This window comes from Oncorhynchus gorbuscha, linkage group LG06 (genome assembly GCF_021184085.1).
Source record: "Oncorhynchus gorbuscha isolate QuinsamMale2020 ecotype Even-year linkage group LG06, OgorEven_v1.0, whole genome shotgun sequence".
NCBI classification, from domain to species: domain Eukaryota; kingdom Metazoa; phylum Chordata; class Actinopteri; order Salmoniformes; family Salmonidae; genus Oncorhynchus; species Oncorhynchus gorbuscha.
Window position 1 is genome coordinate 67199716 of NC_060178.1, and position 19158 is coordinate 67218873.

At 43.6% G+C, this 19158-nt stretch overlaps 1 protein-coding gene across 2 annotated transcripts in view; it reads left to right on the forward strand.

The window, feature by feature from the left end:
- LOC124038254 (protocadherin-15-like) overlaps positions 1–19158 on the forward strand; it is a 275775-nt gene that overhangs the window by 156827 nt on the left and 99790 nt on the right. For both annotated transcript variants that reach the window (XM_046353882.1, XM_046353881.1), the window contains exons 18-20: positions 5654–5782; positions 14013–14318; positions 15159–15389. In XM_046353882.1, the coding sequence (XP_046209838.1) occupies positions 5654–5782; positions 14013–14318; positions 15159–15389 (666 nt within the window). The remainder of the gene's footprint in view (positions 1–5653; positions 5783–14012; positions 14319–15158; positions 15390–19158) is intronic.

Genomic DNA, 19158 nt, shown 5'->3' on the forward strand with positions numbered 1-19158 from the left:
TAGAACTTCCGCACTCAACAACCCGGTCGCATTCCGCTTCGCTCCACAGGTAGTATCACATTTTTCATTTCATTTCTTTACAGCACAACGGTTTGATTTGTTTGATCGTAGCTAGCTACATAGCTAGCTACATAGCCGTCTGTGTATCAAAGATAATTGTGTAGTCTAGAGCGATTTTCTAGGTTAGCTAGCCAGCTATTGTCGTTCTTTTAACGCAACGTAACGTAATCAACACTGCTAGCTAGCCAGCTAGCCCCGAATAGCAGCACTGTATAAACTATTACACTCAACGGAACGACTTGATTAGTGTAGTGTCAACAACGCAGCCACTGCCAGCTAGCCTACAAAGTCAACAACGCAGCCACTGCCAGCTAGCCTACTTCAGCAGTATTGTATCATTTTAATCATTTTAGTCAATAAGATTCTTGCTACGTAAGCTTAACTTTCTGAACATTCGAGACGTGTAGTCCACTTGTCATTCCAATCTCCTTGCATTAGCGTAGCCTCTTCTGTAGCCTGTCAACTATGTGTCTGTCTATCCCTGTTCTCTCCTCTCTGCACATACCATACAAACGCTCCACACCGCGTGGCCGCTGCCACCCTAATCTGGTGGTCCCAGCGCGCACGACCCACGTGGAGTTCCAGGTCTCCGGTAGCCTCTGGAACTGCCGATCTGCGGCCAACAAGGCAGAGTTCATCTCAGCCTATGCCTCCCTCCAGTCCCTCGACTTCTTGGCACTGACAGAAACATGGATCACCACAGATAACACTGCTACTCCTACTGCTCTCTCTTCGTCCGCCCACGTGTTCTCGCACACCCCGAGAGCTTCTGGTCAGCGGGGTGGTGGCATCGGGATCCTTATCTCTCCCAAGTGGTCATTCTCTCTTTCTCCCCTTACCCATCTGTCTATCGCCTCCTTTGAATTTCATGCTGTCACAGTTACCAGCCCTTTCAAGCTTAACATCCTTATCATTTATCGCCCTCCAGGTCCCTCGGAGAGTTCATCAATGAGCTTGATGCATTGATAAGCTCCTTTCCTGAGGACGGCTCACCTCTCACAGTTCTGGGCGACTTTAACCTCCCCACGTCTACCTTTGACTCATTCCTCTCTGCCTCCTTCTTTCCACTCCTCTCCTCTTTTGACCTCACCCTCTCACCTTCCCCCCTACTCACAAGGCAGGCAATACGCTCGACCTCATCTTTACTAGATGCTGTTCTTCCACTAACCTCATTGCAACTCCCCTCCAAGTCTCCGACCACTACCTTGTATCCTTTTCCCTCTCGCTCTCATCCAACACTTCCCACACTGCCCCTACTCGGATGGTATCGCGCCGTCCCAACCTTCGCTCTCTCTCCCCCGCTACTCTCTCCTCTTCCATCCTATCATCTCTTCCCTCTGCTCAAACCTTCTCCAACCTATCTCCTGATTCTGCCTCCTCAACGCTCCTCTCCTCCCTTTCTGCATCCTTTGACTCTCTATGTCCCCTATCTTCCAGGCCGGCTCGGTCCTCCCCTCCCGCTCCATGGCTTGACGACTCATTGCGAGCTCACAGAACAGGGCTCCGGGCAGCCGAGCGGAAATGGAGGAAAACTCGCCTCCCTGCGGACCTGGCATCCTTTCGCTCCCTCCTCTCTACATTTTCCTCCTCTGTCTCTGCTGCTAAAACCACTTTCTACCACTCTAAATTTCAAGCATCTGCCTCTAACCCTAGGAAGCTCTTTGCCACCTTCTCCTCCCTCCTGAATCCTCCTCCCCCTCCCCCTCCTCCTCCCTCTCTGCAGATGACTTCGTCAACCATTTTGAAAAGAAGGTCGACGACATCCGATCCTCGTTTGCTAAGTCAAACGACACTGCTGGTTCTGCTCACACTGCCCTACCCTGTGCTCTGACCTCTTTCTCCCCTCTCTCTCCAGATGAAATCTCGCGTCTTGTGACGGCCGGCCGCCCAACAACCTGCCCGCTCGACCCTATCCCCTCCTCTCTTCTCCAGACCATTTCCGGAGACCTTCTCCCTTACCTCACCTCGCTCATCAACTTATCCCTGACCGCTGGCTACGTCCCTTCCGTCTTCAAGAGAGCGAGAGTTGCACCCCTTCTGAAAAAACCTACACTCGATCCCTCCGATGTTAACAACTACAGACCAGTATCCCTTCTTTCTTTTCTCTCCAAAACTCTTGAACGTGCCGTCCTTGGTCAGCTCTCCCGCTATCTCTCTCAGAATGACCTGCTTGATCCAAATCAGTCAGGTTTCAAGACTAGTCATTCAACTGAGACTGCTCTTCTCTGTATCACGGAGGCGCTCCGCACCGCTAAAGCTAACTCTCTCTCCTCTGCTCTCATCCTTCTAGACCTATCGGCTGCCTTCGATACTGTGAACCATCAGATCCTCCTCTCCACCCTCTCCGAGTTGGGCATCTCTGGCGCGGCCCACGCTTGGATTGCGTCCTACCTGACAGGTCGCTCCTACCAGGTGGCGTGGCGAGAATCTGTCTCCTCACCACGCGCTCTCACCACTGGTGTCCCCCAGGGCTCTGTTCTAGGCCCTCTCCTATTCTCGCTATACACCAAGTCACTTGGCTCTGTCATAACCTCACATGGTCTCTCCTATCATTGCTATGCAGACGACACACAATTAATCTTCTCCTTTCCCCTTCTGATGACCAGGTGGCGAATCGCATCTCTGCATGTCTGGCAGACATATCAGTGTGGATGACGGATCACCACCTCAAGCTGAACTTCGGCAAGACGGAGCTGCTCTTCCTCCCGGGAAGGACTGCCCGTTCCATGATCTCGCCATCACGGTTGACAACTCCATTGTGTCCTCCTCCCAGAGCGCTAAGAACCTTGGTGTGATCCTGGACAACACCCTGTCGTTCTCAACTAACATCAAGACGGTGGCACGTTCCTGTAGGTTCATGCTCTACAACATCCGCAGAGTACGACCCTGCCTCACACAGGAAGCGGCGCAGGTCCTAATCCAGGCACTTGTCATCTCCCGTCTGGATTACTGCAACTCGCTGTTGGCTGGGCTCCCTGCCTGTGCCATTAAACCCCTACAACTCATCCAGAACGCCGCAGCCCGTCTAGTGTTCAACCTTCCCAAGTTCTCTCACGTCACCCCGCTCCTCCGCTCTCTCCACTGGCTTCCAGTTGAAGCTCGCATCCGCTACAAGACCATGGTGCTTGCCTACGGAGCTGTGAGGGGAACGGCACCTCAGTACCTCCAGGCTCTGATCAGGCCCTACACCCAAATAAGGGCACTGCGTTCATCCACCTCTGGCCTGCTCGTCTCCCTACCACTGAGGAAGTACAGTTCCCGCTCAGCCCAGTCAAAACTGTTCGCTGCTCTGGCTCCCCAATGGTGGAACAAACTCCCTCACGACGCCAGGACAGCGGAGTCAATCACCACCTTCCGGAGACACCTGAAACCCCACCTCTTTAAGGAATACTTAGGATAGGATAAAGTAATCCTTCTCACCCCCCTCCCCCCTTAAAATATTTAGATGCACTATTGTAAAGTGGCTGTTCCACTGGATGTCATAAGGTGAATGCACCAATTTGTAAGTCGCTCTGGATAAGAGCGTCTGCTAAATGACTTAAATGTAAATGTAAATGAATCAACACCACATAGTGTGGTTCTTACTTGACTGTTGGGAGGGGCCTTATCATATTTCCCAGCATTCTTTGTTGCAGGTTTCTTTTTAGAATAGTTTGTTTTAATATCAGGATGTCTGCATGCAAATTGATTTATCAATTGATCTTATACTACACAAAGATAAAAAAAACAATTTTCTAAACTAATCCAATCTATATGTGGTTGAATTTATTCAACCGTTATTCAAATGGTTTAGGTAGCCTCATCATTCTTCCCTACATTGGCAGTCATTTTATCTGCAGATTGAAAGTGATTATTAGTTCTAATTGTTGGATATCCTAACATCTGTCTGGATTCCAGAAGGAATTGTATAGCACTTCACTAGCTGTCTTCGGTCCTTTGTACAGTAATGGGGTGGATTCTTATCAAACTCGCCTCCTCCTGCTCTTCCGAATCAATGTCCTGTCCTTCGGGGCCCAGAGGAGATCCCTCCCCTAGGCTCCGCAGCACTGTCAGGCCGTTCTTTGCAGCTTTTGCTTTTGTTTGGCAAATTATTATTCAATTATTTACATTGTATCATCATACAGAAGGTAAATTAATTGAGTTTTGATTTCCCTCATAGCTCTTCAATACTCTGCAAAAACACACACTCATACAGTACAGTGTGTGACCGACCGACTTGATTCGTTCTTATGTAGCAATGGTGTTTTTTATATTGGAATAAAGTAGTGTCTCAGAGCTAGAAACTAGTATATCATACACTACAGTTGAGAAACAATTGGAAAGTAATTCTGCTTTGAAAGTTGATAAACTTGTAACCTCACTTTTGAGAAAATGGGCCTTGAATTTTTTTGTACCTAATGGAGAGCTCTTCTTTGTCTACACCCATTAAGCATCATTCACACCCTCTTAAGCTTTAGCCCCACCCACCTCTTTAAGGATTCACATGTGAGGCTATGTACTAAATAACCAAAGATTTCAAGACTAAAGGCTGGTTTATAGTACGGATGTGTTCATAAATTTAATCTGCAGTGCCAGAGTGTCTGGGCATTCGTAAACTAAGAGTGATGCCAGATTGTCCGTTCGTAAATTCAGAGCGTAAATAGCGCACACTGGACGCTCTGGCCAAGGAGTACGGTTGATCCGAGCATTCTGACCCAACAACAGTAGTCAAGCACCCAAGCTAACTGGCTAACGTTGACAACCGTGCTAGATACTTCCAGCAATGAAAGATACTTCCAAATGAGAGAACAGCTCACTTTGACCATTTTACTCACCCTAGCAGAGCGAGTTAGGCTGTTTATCCTGAGTGTTGGTGACTGCAACTGTGCTGCTGGCACCAATTTCATTATGCTTTTTTGCCAACATTTACTGACACCTGCCATACTCAACAGGTGTTGAGCGTTCGTAAATTCAGCAGTTATTCTGCGCTCTGGCACACTCAGATGAGAATGCTCTGAAATCAAAGAAGATAACTAGAGGGAATTTATCAGCTACGTGATATCTTTCAAAAAACCTGCGCCAGAAAGGATTACCTACACATACTGACCAGCTCATGTTATGAACAGAAGTGTGCTACTGTATATGGCAGATCAATCCAAACTCATCTCTCTGCATGTCCAGCACACTCAATATCTCAGACAGTCATGGCCTGCGAGAAGATTTCCAAGATTTTTTCCATGGCTAAACCAACTTGACTCTTGATTAACAATTTACAGATGGCATACAAGTTTGCTATTAAGGCACATGAAAGTTCACATTCCAGAAGACATTTCTGCCCAAAAACGTATTTTGATTTAAAAAAGGTTTACATTCAATTGGAGCTCCCGTGAAGAAGTGTCGCGCGACATATGTCTCGTTTTCTGAAACGAGTCACGTATGTTTGTTTGCTTATACACACACACACACACACACACACACACACACACACACACACACACACACACACACACACACACACACACACACACACACACACACACACACACACACACACACACACACACACACACACACACACACACAACTTGTTTTTTCTCTCTGTTTTTGTTTCCAGACCTCCACCACCACAGTGAACATAGTGGTGACTGATGTCAACGATAACAACCCTAAGTTTGATCTGACCCTACCCAGAAACCTCACTGTCCAGGAGGAGGAGGCAAACATGTTTGTTGGTCAAGTCACGGTAAGCACATCTGATGGGCTAAAGATGCACACAATATGGAAGTATGTTTTTTGAAATTCACCTGAATACCTTGAACGTGAATATGAAGAATAACAACCTTACTTTCTCCTGACATTTCCTAGCATTTCCCTTCTTTCTACCTTTCTACCTGGCACAGCTTTACTAAGCGGGCCTTCTTTACCATTTATCTCACCCAGCTACTCCCAAAGTCCCAAAGGTGTCCACAGCAACGCATGTGGCGATAACTCCGACAGGCTCTAATTGACTGGAATAGAATTCTTTGCTGAGTTGGGATCATTATTTTGGTTTGAGCTGCACCCTGATAAATGATGAGATATGAAGTGTTAAAGGGCAATTCCACCACTTTTGAACCTCATTTTAATTATCTCCATCACAGTATCAGTGTCTACATACCGTTTTCTGAAAATGGCGCATTTCTATGTTTCTACTTTGTTTCCCTTTTAACTTTGTTTGGAACATGGGGTAAGTGTATTTTTCAAAAAACAGCAACAACAAATGCTGAGTAAAAATCAAAATAGCCTACTGTTTTCTAGAAATCTGCATTTTTTCTTGTTCAGGCTCAATTAATTTATGTGATGTCGGACCAGACCTGAGCTCAGGCTTCAGCTCACCGCGCTTGGGTCGGACCGGAATTGAATTTCGATGAGAAGTCTAAACTGCATTAGGGTCTAGTGTGCAGTGCAAAAGTATTCACCCCCCTGGCATTTTTCCTATTTTGTTGCCTTACAAAAAAAGCGATTTTAATTCTAGTTTGTATGATTTGATTTACACAACATCCCTAAAATTTTGAAGATGCAAAATATATATTTTTTGTGAAACAAGCAAAAAATAAGACAAAAAACTGAACTTGAGCGTGCATAACTATTCACCCCCTCAAAGTCAGTATTTTGTAGAGCCAACTTTTGCAGAAATTACAGCTGCAAGTCTCTTGGGGTATGTCTCTTATAGAGCTTGGCACATCTAGCCACTGGGATTTTTGCCCATTCTTCAAAGCAAAACTGCTCCAGCTCCTTCAAGTTGGATGGGTTCCACAGGTGTACAGCAATCTTTAAGTCATACCACAGATTCTCAATTGGGGTCTGGGCTTTGACAAGGCCATTCCAAGGCATTTAAATGTTTCCCCTTAAACCACTCGAGTGTTGCTTTAGCAGTATGCTTAGGGTCGTTGTCCTGCTGGAAGGTGAACCTCCATCCCAGTCAAAAATCTCTGGAAGACAGAAACAGGTTTCCCCTCAAGAAATTCCCTATATTTAGCGCCATCCATCATTCCTTCAATTCTGAGCAGTTTCCCAGTCCCTACAGCATGATGCTGCGACCACCATGCTTCACCGTGGGAATGGTGTCTCGGGGTGACGAGAAGTGTTAGGTATGCGTGAGACGTAGCGTTTTCCTTGATGGCCAAAAAGCTACATTTTAGTCTCATCTGACCAGAGTAGCTTCTTCCATATGTTTGGGGTGTCTCCCACATGCCTTTAGGCGAACACCAAATGTGTTTGCTTATTTGTTACTTTAAAAACCTCTAAGAGCTACCCCCCTACTTTTTTCAATTTCCACCAGAAGACATACCCAAATCTAACTGCCTGTAGTTCAGGTTCAGAACCAAGGATATGCATATTCTTGATTTCATTTGAAAGAAAACACTCTGAGGTTTGTGTAAATGTGTATTGAATGTAGGAGAATATAACACAATAGATCTGGTTTAGATAATACAATGAAAAAAACATACGTTTTTTCATTTTTATTGTTGTTTCATCTTTAAAATGAAAAAGACAAAACCAACATTCAGATAGGATGATGAGGACAATTTCAGTCAAAAACACAAAAGGCCAACAGTACTTGTGCAAAGTTTCAGAATGATAACTTCTAAAATGAGTGTGCTACATGACATTTAACATGAAGTCATCCAGGTGTCCCACACAAGTAGCCCAAATGTACCCAAGTGGCAAAATTGGTGAAGTTATACATTTTGAACGGAATAACTATATACACAATACGAAAATGGTATTCTAACACAGCCCCCCCCAAATATTTTTTTGAAAAAACGTGAATAAAAAAATATATACATTTACAAAATAACACTTTCGATATTTGGAAGACCCTCAGTCCTCTACACAATATTGTGCTGCTGATGCCAGGTGCCATAGCAGTCTCTTTCTGCTGTAAAGCAGAGGGTCACCAAGCATGTGGTGCAGGTGATGGGGGACTTCATTTTGAAAACAACACAGCGACACCTCCATGCTGTGCCCTTTTGGCCCTGAGGCACATCCATGCCTGCAGAAATAAATTAGGGCAGATAAACACCACTTGTGGCAGGAGCTGGATGAACCAGCTTCAGTGGGGGATGGACACCTTGGCACTGGGGGCTCCCATTCTGAGTCAGTGTCACTGTGAAATAAAATGTTCAGTTAGAATAGTTTCACATATGAGCCCTGTATCAACAGGTATAATAAACATATATATATATATATATATATATATATATATATATAAGGTTGAATATATTATTATAGACCTGCTAGATCTACTGTATCATTTATATTATGACAGACCAGCTAGATCTACTGTCTCCATTTCACTTTGGCCATTGTTGTGGGCCTGCCCTCCCCTCAACAGCCTCAAATAGGCTATTTAATTTCACAAGTAATATTTTATATTATTAATTTCAAACAACGGCATTGGCATAAGAAAAATTTACCAGTCCAAAACGATGTCCTCTCCATTCAAAAAATATTCCTCCATTTGGGAATCGCTAAATGAATCGTCCTCCAACAATCTGTCTCATTTTCCCGATCAATTTCTTCTAAAAATTGTGTGTACATCTGTATATCTACACTTAGATTTAGCTTTCCCTGACTTATTCGCCAAACTGATTGATATATAAACAGCTGAACGCTTTACAAAAACAACGCTGTGTGTAACATGCGTTGCTCCTTCCGGTATGAAACTTCAATGGCGAATGACCCTCTTTGCGCCGGAGTTTACTACATGGGTTGGTCTTCCAACACATAAACATTACATATTGCCGTTTACCTCAGCTCATTGGCTATCTACCCAGCTAGATTTCAAGACGATCAGTCGTCATTGGGTTAAAATACAGTCAATCAATGAAACAGCGGTCATATCATTGGTGCACAATGATGTCATTACGTGTCTTCAAATCGGTTTCTTTCAGTCAATATGTCCCGCAAAATGACCCATCAGGTTTGGTTGTGTTACAAACAAACCAGTTGATTGCAATGAAACCAAACATGACTGGAAAGGTCACGTTTCGTGTGTGTATTTACATAGAATGTGTCATCGAAAATGGAATGAGACGGAATTCACGACACAAGCAGTTCACAAAATGTTTCGTGTTAGGCTATAAAATGGATTTTATCAAACGAAAGACCATTCATTGTGTAACAATGAGCATTGTGATTGCAAACAGAGGAAGATCGTCAAAGGTAAACAATTTATTTTATTGCAGTTTGTGAATTTGTTATGCCTGTGCTGGTTGAAATAGTTGTTTTCTATGGGGCTCTATCCTCAGATAATCGCATCGTATTCTTTCGCAGTAAATCATTTTTTAAATCTGACAACGCAGTTGGATTAGCAAGATTCTAGGCTTTCGACCCATGTGAGACACTTGTATTTTCATGAATGTTTAATATGACTATTTATGTAGCGATCAGGGTTCGGTGTGCAGAGGGGTTAAGCAATGGCTTTTTCTGGCCACTCTTCCAGAAAGCCCAGCTCTGTGGAGTGTACATCTTAAAGTGATCCTGTGGACAGATACTCCAATCTCTGCTGTGGAGCTTTGCAGCTCCTTCAGGGTTATCTTTGGTCTCTTTGTTGCCTCTCTGATTAATGCCCTCCTTGCCTGGTCCATGAGTTTTAGTGGGCGGCCCTCTCTTGGCAGGTTTGTTGTGGTACCATATTCTTTCAATTTTTTTTATAATGGATGCAATGGTGCTCCGTGGCATGTTCAAAGTTTCTGATATTTTTTTATTACCCAAACCTGATCTGTACTTCTCCACAACTTTGTCGCTGACCTGTTTGGAGAGCTCCTTGGTCTTCATGGTGTCGCTTACTTGGTGGTTCCCCTTGCTTAGTGGTATTGCAGAATCTCGGGCCTAACAGAACAGGTGTATGTATACTGAGATCATGTGACAGATCATGTGACACTTAGACTGCACACAGGTGGACTTTATTTAACTAATTATGTGACTGCTGAAAGTAATTAATTGCGCCAGATTTTATTTAGGGGCTTCATAGCAAAGGGTGTGAATACATATACATTCACCAATTTTCCATTTAAAAATACAATTTCTTTTAAATTTCACTTCACCAATTTTGACAATTTTGTGTATGTCCATTACATTAAATCCAAACAAAAATCAATTTAAATGACAGGTTGTAATGCAACAAAATTGGAAAAACGCTAAGGGGGATGAATACTTTTGCAAGGCACTGTATGTGTGTGCTTTGAATTTAGGGCAACTTTGTGTGAAGTAAGTACGCTAGCCTAAAGGCTTCTATGCCACAACTTGTTTGGATCATGTGCTATTTATTCTTGGGGTAATCTGCTGCTGTGCATGCTGTGAATTTTGTGGAATTGCATTTGTGCGACATTGGGGGTTATTTTTTTATTTTTCTCAGGTCTTGTCATTTTATTTTGTGAGGAAATGTATAGAGTGGTCCCAGGACCGGTGTTAATCTAATATACAGTACCATTTTATATGACATACCCTTTTTTATGGAAGCCTGTGAAGAGCACTCATGTCTCAATAGATGGGCATATACTGTAAATGCAGTACTTGACCCTTAATCTGCATGCAGATGTTACCAATGCATGGGGTTTGCACTGCATATATCATCCATGTATTTTAATGCTAATCCTGAAGGATAAGTAAGGGATAATCAATGAGGGTCTATGGGTCTATTTCTAGGGAAATAATGTACGTCACAGAAGGTGTGTGTGCAACGACATGCAGCGGAGATGTACTCACCTTCAGCAGAGTTGCATTATTTCCAGAGAACAAATAGGCTGCGTTTACGCCAGACAGCCCAATTCTGATATTTCTTCACTAATTTGTCTTTTGTCCAATGAGATCTTGTCTTTTAACCATAATTGGGAAAAATATCTGAATTGGACTGCATGTGTAATTGCAGTCTTAACTTTTAATAGATATGAGAGTAAATTAATGCTTGGCACCCTTAAAGAGCATAAAAAATGGCTGCTGACCAACGTGGTAGTGCTAAAGTGTGCTTGTTTGTTTGTCGTTCAATTAATTTACTATGTATTACAGGAATTTGGCCCGTTGAAAAGCCTGTGAGCTGTGGGGTGCATAATGATGTCAACCTTTGGTTAATTTGCAGATGTGACTCACCACTTGGATTCGGTCTTATGTAGCAACATTTTAACTTCTGTTTTTTACATTGGATAAAAGTAGAGGATCAGAGCTACAAAATGGTATATCATACACTGCATTTGAGGAAGCAATGGGAAAGTAATTCCGCTTTGAAGGTTGATAAACTTGCAAACTCACTTGTAAAACTGTCTATCAATGTTTTGGTACTACTTTTGGAGATCCCTTCTTTGTCAACACCCATTCAGCATAGTTCACACCCTCTTTTTTATGTTTGACCTTTATTTAACTAGGCAAGTCAGTTAAGAACAAATTATTATTTACAATGACAGCCTAGGAACAGTGGGTTAGCTGCCCTGCTCAGGGGCAGAATTACATATTTTTACCTTGTCAGCTCAGGGATTCAATCTAGCAACATTTCAGTTATTGGCCCAATGCTCTAACCACTAGGCTACCTGCCGTACCTTACACCCTACCCCCTACCCCCACCCATCTCTTTAAGGGTTGATCCGTGCGTTCTGTACTATCTTGCCAGCTACTTCCAGGCATCTAAGAGCGAGAGAACGGCCCACTGAACATGATTTGCCCTAGCAGAGCTGGTTAGGGTGGTTTTGGTGATTGCAACTGTGCTATCAGATTGTCCGTTTGTAAATTCAGAGCGTTTCGCGTTCAGAGCACACACTGGACACTCTGGCCAATAAGTAGGGTTGTTCCGAAAACTGTGACCTCACATCGACAGTCAAACACCCAAGCTAACTGGTTAGCTACTTTCCAGACACATAATGATAGCACACCCCAGACTGACTATTTTACCCCTAACAGAGCTTGTTTGGATGTTTTCATGTTATCCAGAGCTTTGGTGACTGTAACTGTGCTGCTGGCAACAATTGAATTAGGCTTTGTTGCCAACGTTTACTGGCACAGACATATTCAATGGGTGTTGAGCGAATATTCAAATATTAATCAGTTATTCTGCGCTCTGGCACACTAAATATGAGTCTTTTGTTAAGAAACGGAGCAAGATATATAGCTAAGTAAACAATTAATCCCAACGCATGACATAACATTAGTTAGCGAGCCAGCCAGCTAACGTTAGCTAGGTAGCACACTAACAGCACACTAACTTGAAATGAAAATAATTTGTCAAAATTAGAGTGGAGTCTTTTGTTAGGACATGTAGCTAGCTATCTAGCTAAACAATGGACCATAATCATAACTCATGACGTTAATACCCTGCATTGATCTACAGGTAGCTAACCAACCAGGTTCTATGGCTATAACTAGTCAAACAAATGTGCCTGAGATATGAAGAATAAGATCATACACATAATGTTAGCTAGGGACCCAGCCGGCTAAGGTTAGCTAGCTAACAGTAAGCTTCAAATGAAAACACTTTCTGTCAAAATTAGAAATGTGTCATATCTGAAAATGTAGCTAGCTAGACTATCGTACCAGTACACATCATGGTTGGACGCGTCTCCTGTCTGATGCCATGCACAATGTAATCAAGACTGTTGTTTTCGTCATCTCCTTAGCTATTATACTCGAATTCCACTGATTTCAAAACTCGGTCCACCATAAAGTGGAGAGCATACACAAACATTAGCTAGCTAGCTAACAGTACACTTTAACTTGAAATTAGGGTTGCATCTTTACTACACAATATTTTTTTTAAAGCCGCGTTGGACACGATTACCTAGACATACTGACCAGTTCCACTAGACAGACGTGTGCTATATGACAGACCAATCCAAACTCATCTCTCGGCATGTCCAGCCTACTCATTATCTCGGCCAATCATGGCTAGCGGGAAGGTTGCTCACCTTTTCTGTGGCTTAACCAACTAGGCTCGTATTTTACCAATGTTATTAGTATTTACAGATGGCATACAAGTTTGATATTAAGGCACATGAAAGTTCAGAAGTTCGAGAAGGCATTTCTGCCAAAAAACGTTAAATGATTTTTTTTATATTGTGAAGTTGGAACTTGCAACATACGCCTAGTTTCCTCAATCGGGTCACATACTGGCATGTTGTTCTTTCTTCTGTTTTCGGAAGGTTTAACACCAGGGCTCAATCTTTAGCCGTGGCTTTGAGCATTTATCTGGTTTTCTGTGTAAAACAAAATGGGGGTAAATCACCCTTACCTCATCTAAGCCCTCTCTCTCTTTCATTTTCATTTGTTTCTTTGATTCTCTCTGTGCTACTCCTTCCATCCCTAGCCGGGGTTAATAACTCAGCAGTCAGGCTTGAATTGAACAGTAGCAGGAGAAGTGTGACCAGATTTCAAAGTTTTCCCCCCTACTCTCTCTCCTGCCCTCTCCCTCTTTCCCTGTTACCATGATTACAACAGAGAGGAATTTGTGTCTACTATTCACACACAAAAACCACGATGGCACACACACTCACACACAAGCTTGCACACACTCACACACTGGAATAACAATGACCTAACATATTCATTAGGTATTTAGAATTTGTTAAGTAACTAACTTTCTGTCTACCCTGAAGGATCCTCAAAATGTACCTCATATTTTCCCTATTCAATGAATTCCCTTTTAGGAAGAGGTTTATGGCCCTTTAAACGTATTGATGATTAGTCATGTCTGTGACAAAGACACTTATCTTAATGTGAACAGAAAATTAGACTGAAATTAACACTGGGCTTTAATTTAGGAGAACCATGTCAGCTTAGTAATTTTTAAGTGTACATTATTAAAGTGTGTGTGCATGAGTAAGTTTTAACACATTTTAACTGTGGCTTTATTCATGATTTAGCACAACCCCTTGTACCGTACTGCTTATGTATTTCCATATTTACCTTTCCCTTCTTCACTCCACATATTTACGCTTCTCCTGCAGGTCACAGATCCAGATGCAGGGGCTAACGGTCTGGTGCGCTACAGGATAGTCAACCACCCAGGTTTCTTCACCATCAATGAGAACGGCAGCATATTCACCGCAGTGCCTCTAGATCGGGAGCTCAGGAGTCAGTATGACCTGATAGTGGAGGCCTCTGATATGGCAGTGGACCCCCGCAGGACCACCTGCACCCTCTCTGTCCTTGTGATAGACGTCGATGACAACAGCCCAGAGTTCTCCCAGAAGACCTATGTTGTCAATGTCCCCGAGAACAGCCCTGTGGACACTGTGCTGCTGCGTTTCAGTGTAAGTCTGTCTGTCTGTCTGTCTGTCTGTCTGTCTGTCTGTCTGTCTGTCTGTCTGTCTGTCTGTCTGTCTGTCTGTCTGTCTGTCTGTCTGTCTGTCTGTCTGTCTGTCTGTCTGTCTGTCTGTCTGTCTGTCTGTCTGTCTGTCTGTCTGTCTGTCTGTCTGTCTGTCTGTCTGTCTGTCTGTCTGTCTGTCTGTCTGTCTGTCTGTCTGTCTGTCTGTCTGTCTGTCTGTCTGTCTGTCTGTCTGTCTGTCTGTCTGTCTGTCTGTCTGTCTGTCTGTCTGTCTGTCTGTCTGTCTGTCTGTCTGTCTGTCTGTCTGTCTGTCTGTCTGTCTGTCTGTCTGTCTGTCTGTCTGTCTGTCTGTCTGTCTGTCTGTCTGTGTGTGTGTGTGTGTGTGTGTGTGTGTGTGTGTGTGTGTGTGTGTGTGTGTGTGTGTGTGTGTGTGTGTGTGTGTGTGTGTGTGTGTGTGTGTGTGTGTGTGTGTGCGGGTATTTGCTACAGCTTCACTGAGCAATGAGCATTGTGGTTCTGAGACTTAGTGTGGGTGTGGGGGAGGGGAGGGGATTCTGTAGCTTCTCTCTCTGTCAGGCTTTGTGCAGTGCAGTTAGGGCTTCAAACAGCTTAACTATTAAATTCACCCTTTAACATCCTTTAACTTCAAAGTGACTCCAGCTATCAGCCGATTTGGCCTCCATTTCAACTGCCATTCTCTTCCAGGCTGGTAGCAAACATCTATAAAAATGTGAATTTCATTGCAATGGTTTTGACTGCAGCACCTCCACCTACCCATCCCTCTCTCTATACCTCTCTCATCCCTCCCTCTCTCCCTCCATCCCAGGCAGTGGATGCAGACCTGTTCTCTAACGTAACGTACCGTATCAAGTCTGCGGAGGACATGAAGCTGTTCTCAGTGAACCCGATCTCAGGCGAGCTGTCAGTCCTGCAGACCCTGGACTTTGAGGACATGGCTAGTATGGGTATGGGGGCCAACTATACCTTCCAGGTGGAGGCCGTCGACCAGGCTGGGACCATGCCCCCCGGTGAGGCCACCGTCACTATTCGGATCACGGTACGATCACGTCGCTCTGTATTCACTGTGTTTGTCATGAGTGATAGTAAAAGTAAAAAATACTGTTGCTTCACACTTATTGTTTCCACTCATGATGGTGACTAGTAGGCTAGTGCTTGAAGAATATGCAAGTTATGGCCCTCATCAAGGTAAAAGCACTTCTTGCTTTACGTGTACAATGTTATGTACCATCATGGTACCTAAGGACAAGTATCGATGGTGAAGGATGCACACTAACACCACTGTAGAAGTAATAGTCATAGTCTGCTGTCACTCTTTATTCACTGTGCTCTACATATACTTTGGAAGCTTTCCTCCTCTGGTTAGGATGAATAAAAAATATTTTCCAACTACTTTACCCTCATGGCCCCCCAGCAAAAGTAGTGCTGGTATAAATCAACAAAGCAATACTGTTTCACTGCCAGGAGCAGTAGTAACAGTTATAGACAATACATTATATTGTGCATTTGATAGGAGAAGCAATAGTTATTATTGTGGAAGCTAGAGGTGCTGATAGCAGTGATAGAAACAATCTATTTTAGAGGCAGTACGTTTATCTCAATATTTGAATATTGAGAAAGCCACTTCAGTATCACTATCAAGAGAATAGTACTTTAGCTCTACATGAATAGCAGTCAAGGTATTATGTCATATGTTGTGAAATTCATTTAATGATCACCTCATTCGACTAGGCTAGGTAAGAGACCCTTGCATTGGAGTCATGATTGTGTCTTTGTTATGGCTGATCCAAGGCTAAATAAATATTTCTACCTTAGCCTTCACATCACAAAGGTGTGCTTTCATTTGAATTATTAGTATCCCCATTAAACGATGTCAATGGTGACAGCTAGTCTTACAGTGGTCCGACATATAACGAAAAAGACCACTGGTAGCATGTATTTTGGTGTCAGTGCTGTGTGAAGAAAAAAAACATTTGTAGAGGTCCTAAAGAGCTGCCCTGCACTACACCACACTTTAAATGTTTGACATTAGAGAAGCTTCCAACATATTGATGTTTCTTATAAAAAACAGTTTACAATCAAGCTTTACACCAAGTAATTTAGTCTCCTCAACTTGTTCAACAGCCACACCCTTTATTCTTAGATTCAGCTGAGGTCTAGAACACTAGGGAATGATTGAAAACAAATACAATGTTTATTACTGGCCACCCATTCCAAAACTGACTGCAACCCTTTCTTAAGGGTTTCAGTTACTTCATTAGCTGTGGTTGCTGTGACACGTAAATGGTTGAATCATCAGCATACATGGACACAAACGATTTGTTTAATGCCAGTGGCAGGTCATTGGTAAAACTAGACTAGAGGTTCAAGAGAGCTGCCCTGCGGTACACCACACTTTACATGTTTGATGTTAGAGAAGCTTCCATTAAAGAAAACCCTCTGAGTTATATTAGATAGATAGCTCGGAATTCACAATATGGCTGAGGTTAAAAAGCCATAAAACAAAAATGTTCTCAACCTTAGGTTATGTTCAATTATATCAAAGGATGCACTGAAATTTAACAGTACAGCTCCCACAACATTCTTATTATGCATTTATTTAAACCAGTCATTAGTTATTGTCAGTGTAGTACATGCTGAGTTCCCTTCTCTATAGGCATGCTGAAATAGTTTTTTTAATGATTTACAGAGAAATAGCTTTGTATTTGGTCAAACACGCCAATGGCAACAACTAGTCTTCCTGGGGTCCGACATATAACAAAAAAATACATTATAAACAAAATACTTTACAATTTACATACAGTACATTAAAAACATCAACATGTAGTGTGTGTGTGTGTGTATGTGCAGCTATCAGTTACATGTCAGTACATACAGTACACACAACAAATACATCATAGGTGAGAGATGGGTTTTGGCACCCCTGGTGCCATGTCTGGTGGGGTAACTGTGTGTGACAGTGCTGTGTGTAGGTTGACTATGCAAACCATTTGTAGAGGTCCTAGAGAGCTGCCCTGCACTACATCACACTTTACATGTTTGACATTAGAGAAACTTCCACTAAAGAAAATCCTCTGAGTTCTGGAAGCAGAATGACTTTGGCTACCCTCCAGGCCTGAGGACAAATACTTTCCTCGAGACTCAGATATGACAGATAAGAGTGGCTATAGAGTCAGCTACCATCCTCAGTAGCTTTACATCTAAGTTGTCAATGCCACGATTATTCATGGATAGCAAAACAAATCTACCTCACCCACACTAACTTAACACAATTCAAACTTACAATGCTGTTCTTTATTAGTTTTTTATGCATGAATACGATGGAACACTTTGTTGTTAGCATGTTCTGTCTAAGTTTGCTCACTTTGCCAATGAAGTAATCATTCAAACAATTGCCAACATCAAATGGTTTTGTGATGAACAAGCCATCTGATTTGATCTTGGCTTCATAAAACAGTTCCTTCTTATTTTTCTTGGGTTTAGTCACGTAATTTCTCAATTTTCAGTAAGTCAGCCAGTCAGATATGCAGCCAGGCTTATTATTGTTATGCAGGTGAATGAGGACCCAAAAGCGACTTGGCGAAAACAGAGTTTTTAATCCAGTAAGAAACTTTACAAAACAAAAAGCATAATACTACTCGTAAAGACGAGAACAGACTGGAGACTTGATCGAGAACTGCAGGTTGCCTCGGGAAGGCACTTGAACCTAGCAGACTCAGACACCTGCTCACCACGCAGCATCTGAGGGAAACACGACACGACAGGGCAAAACATAGACACAGCACGGTGAATTATAGATGAGGATCCGACAGGGCAGGTACGGAAAACAAGGAGAGAAATAGGGACTCTAATCAGGGAAAAGGATCGGGAACAGGTGTGGGAAGACTAAAGGATGATTAGGGGAATAGGAACAGCTGGGAGCAGGAACGGAACGATAGAGAGAAGAGAGAGCGAGAGAGTGAGAGAGGGAGGGGGAGAGAGAGGGATAAAAAGAGGGAAAGAACCTAATAAGACCAGCAGAGGGAAACGAATAGAAGGGGAAGCACAGGGACAAGACATGATAATTAATGACAAAACATGACAGTACCCCCCACTCACCGAGCGCCTCCTGGCGCACTCGAGGAGGAATCCTGGCGGCAACGGAGGAAATCATCAATGAGTGAACGGTCCAGCACGTCCCGAGACGGAACCCAACTCCTCTCCTCAGGACCGTAACCCTCCCAATCCACTAAGTATTGGTGACCCCGTCCCCGAGAACGCATGTCCATGATCTTATGTACCTTGTAAATAGGTGCGCTCTCGACAAGGACGGGAGGGGGGAGGGAAGACGAACGGGGGTGCGAAGAAAGGGCTTGACACAGGAGACATGGAAGACAGGATGGACGCGACGAAGATGTCGCGGAAGAAGCAGTCGCACAGCGACAGGATTGACGACCTGGGAGACACGGAACGGACCAATGAACCGCGGAGTCAACTTACGAGAAGCTGTCGTAAGAGGAAGGTTGCGAGTGGAAAGCCACACTCTCTGGCCGCAACAATACCTTGGACTCTTAATCCTGCGTTTATTGGCGGCTCTCACAGTCTGTGCCCTGTAGCGGCAAAGTGCAGACCTCACCCTCCTCCAGGTGCGCTCACAACGTTGGACAAACGCTTGAGCGGAGGGAACGCTGGACTCGGCAAGCTGGGATGAGAACAGAGGAGGCTGGTAACCCAGACTACTCTGAAACGGAGATAACCCGGTAGCAGACGAAGGAAGCGAGTTGTGAGCGTATTCTGCCCAGGGGAGCTGTTCTGCCCAAGACGCAGGG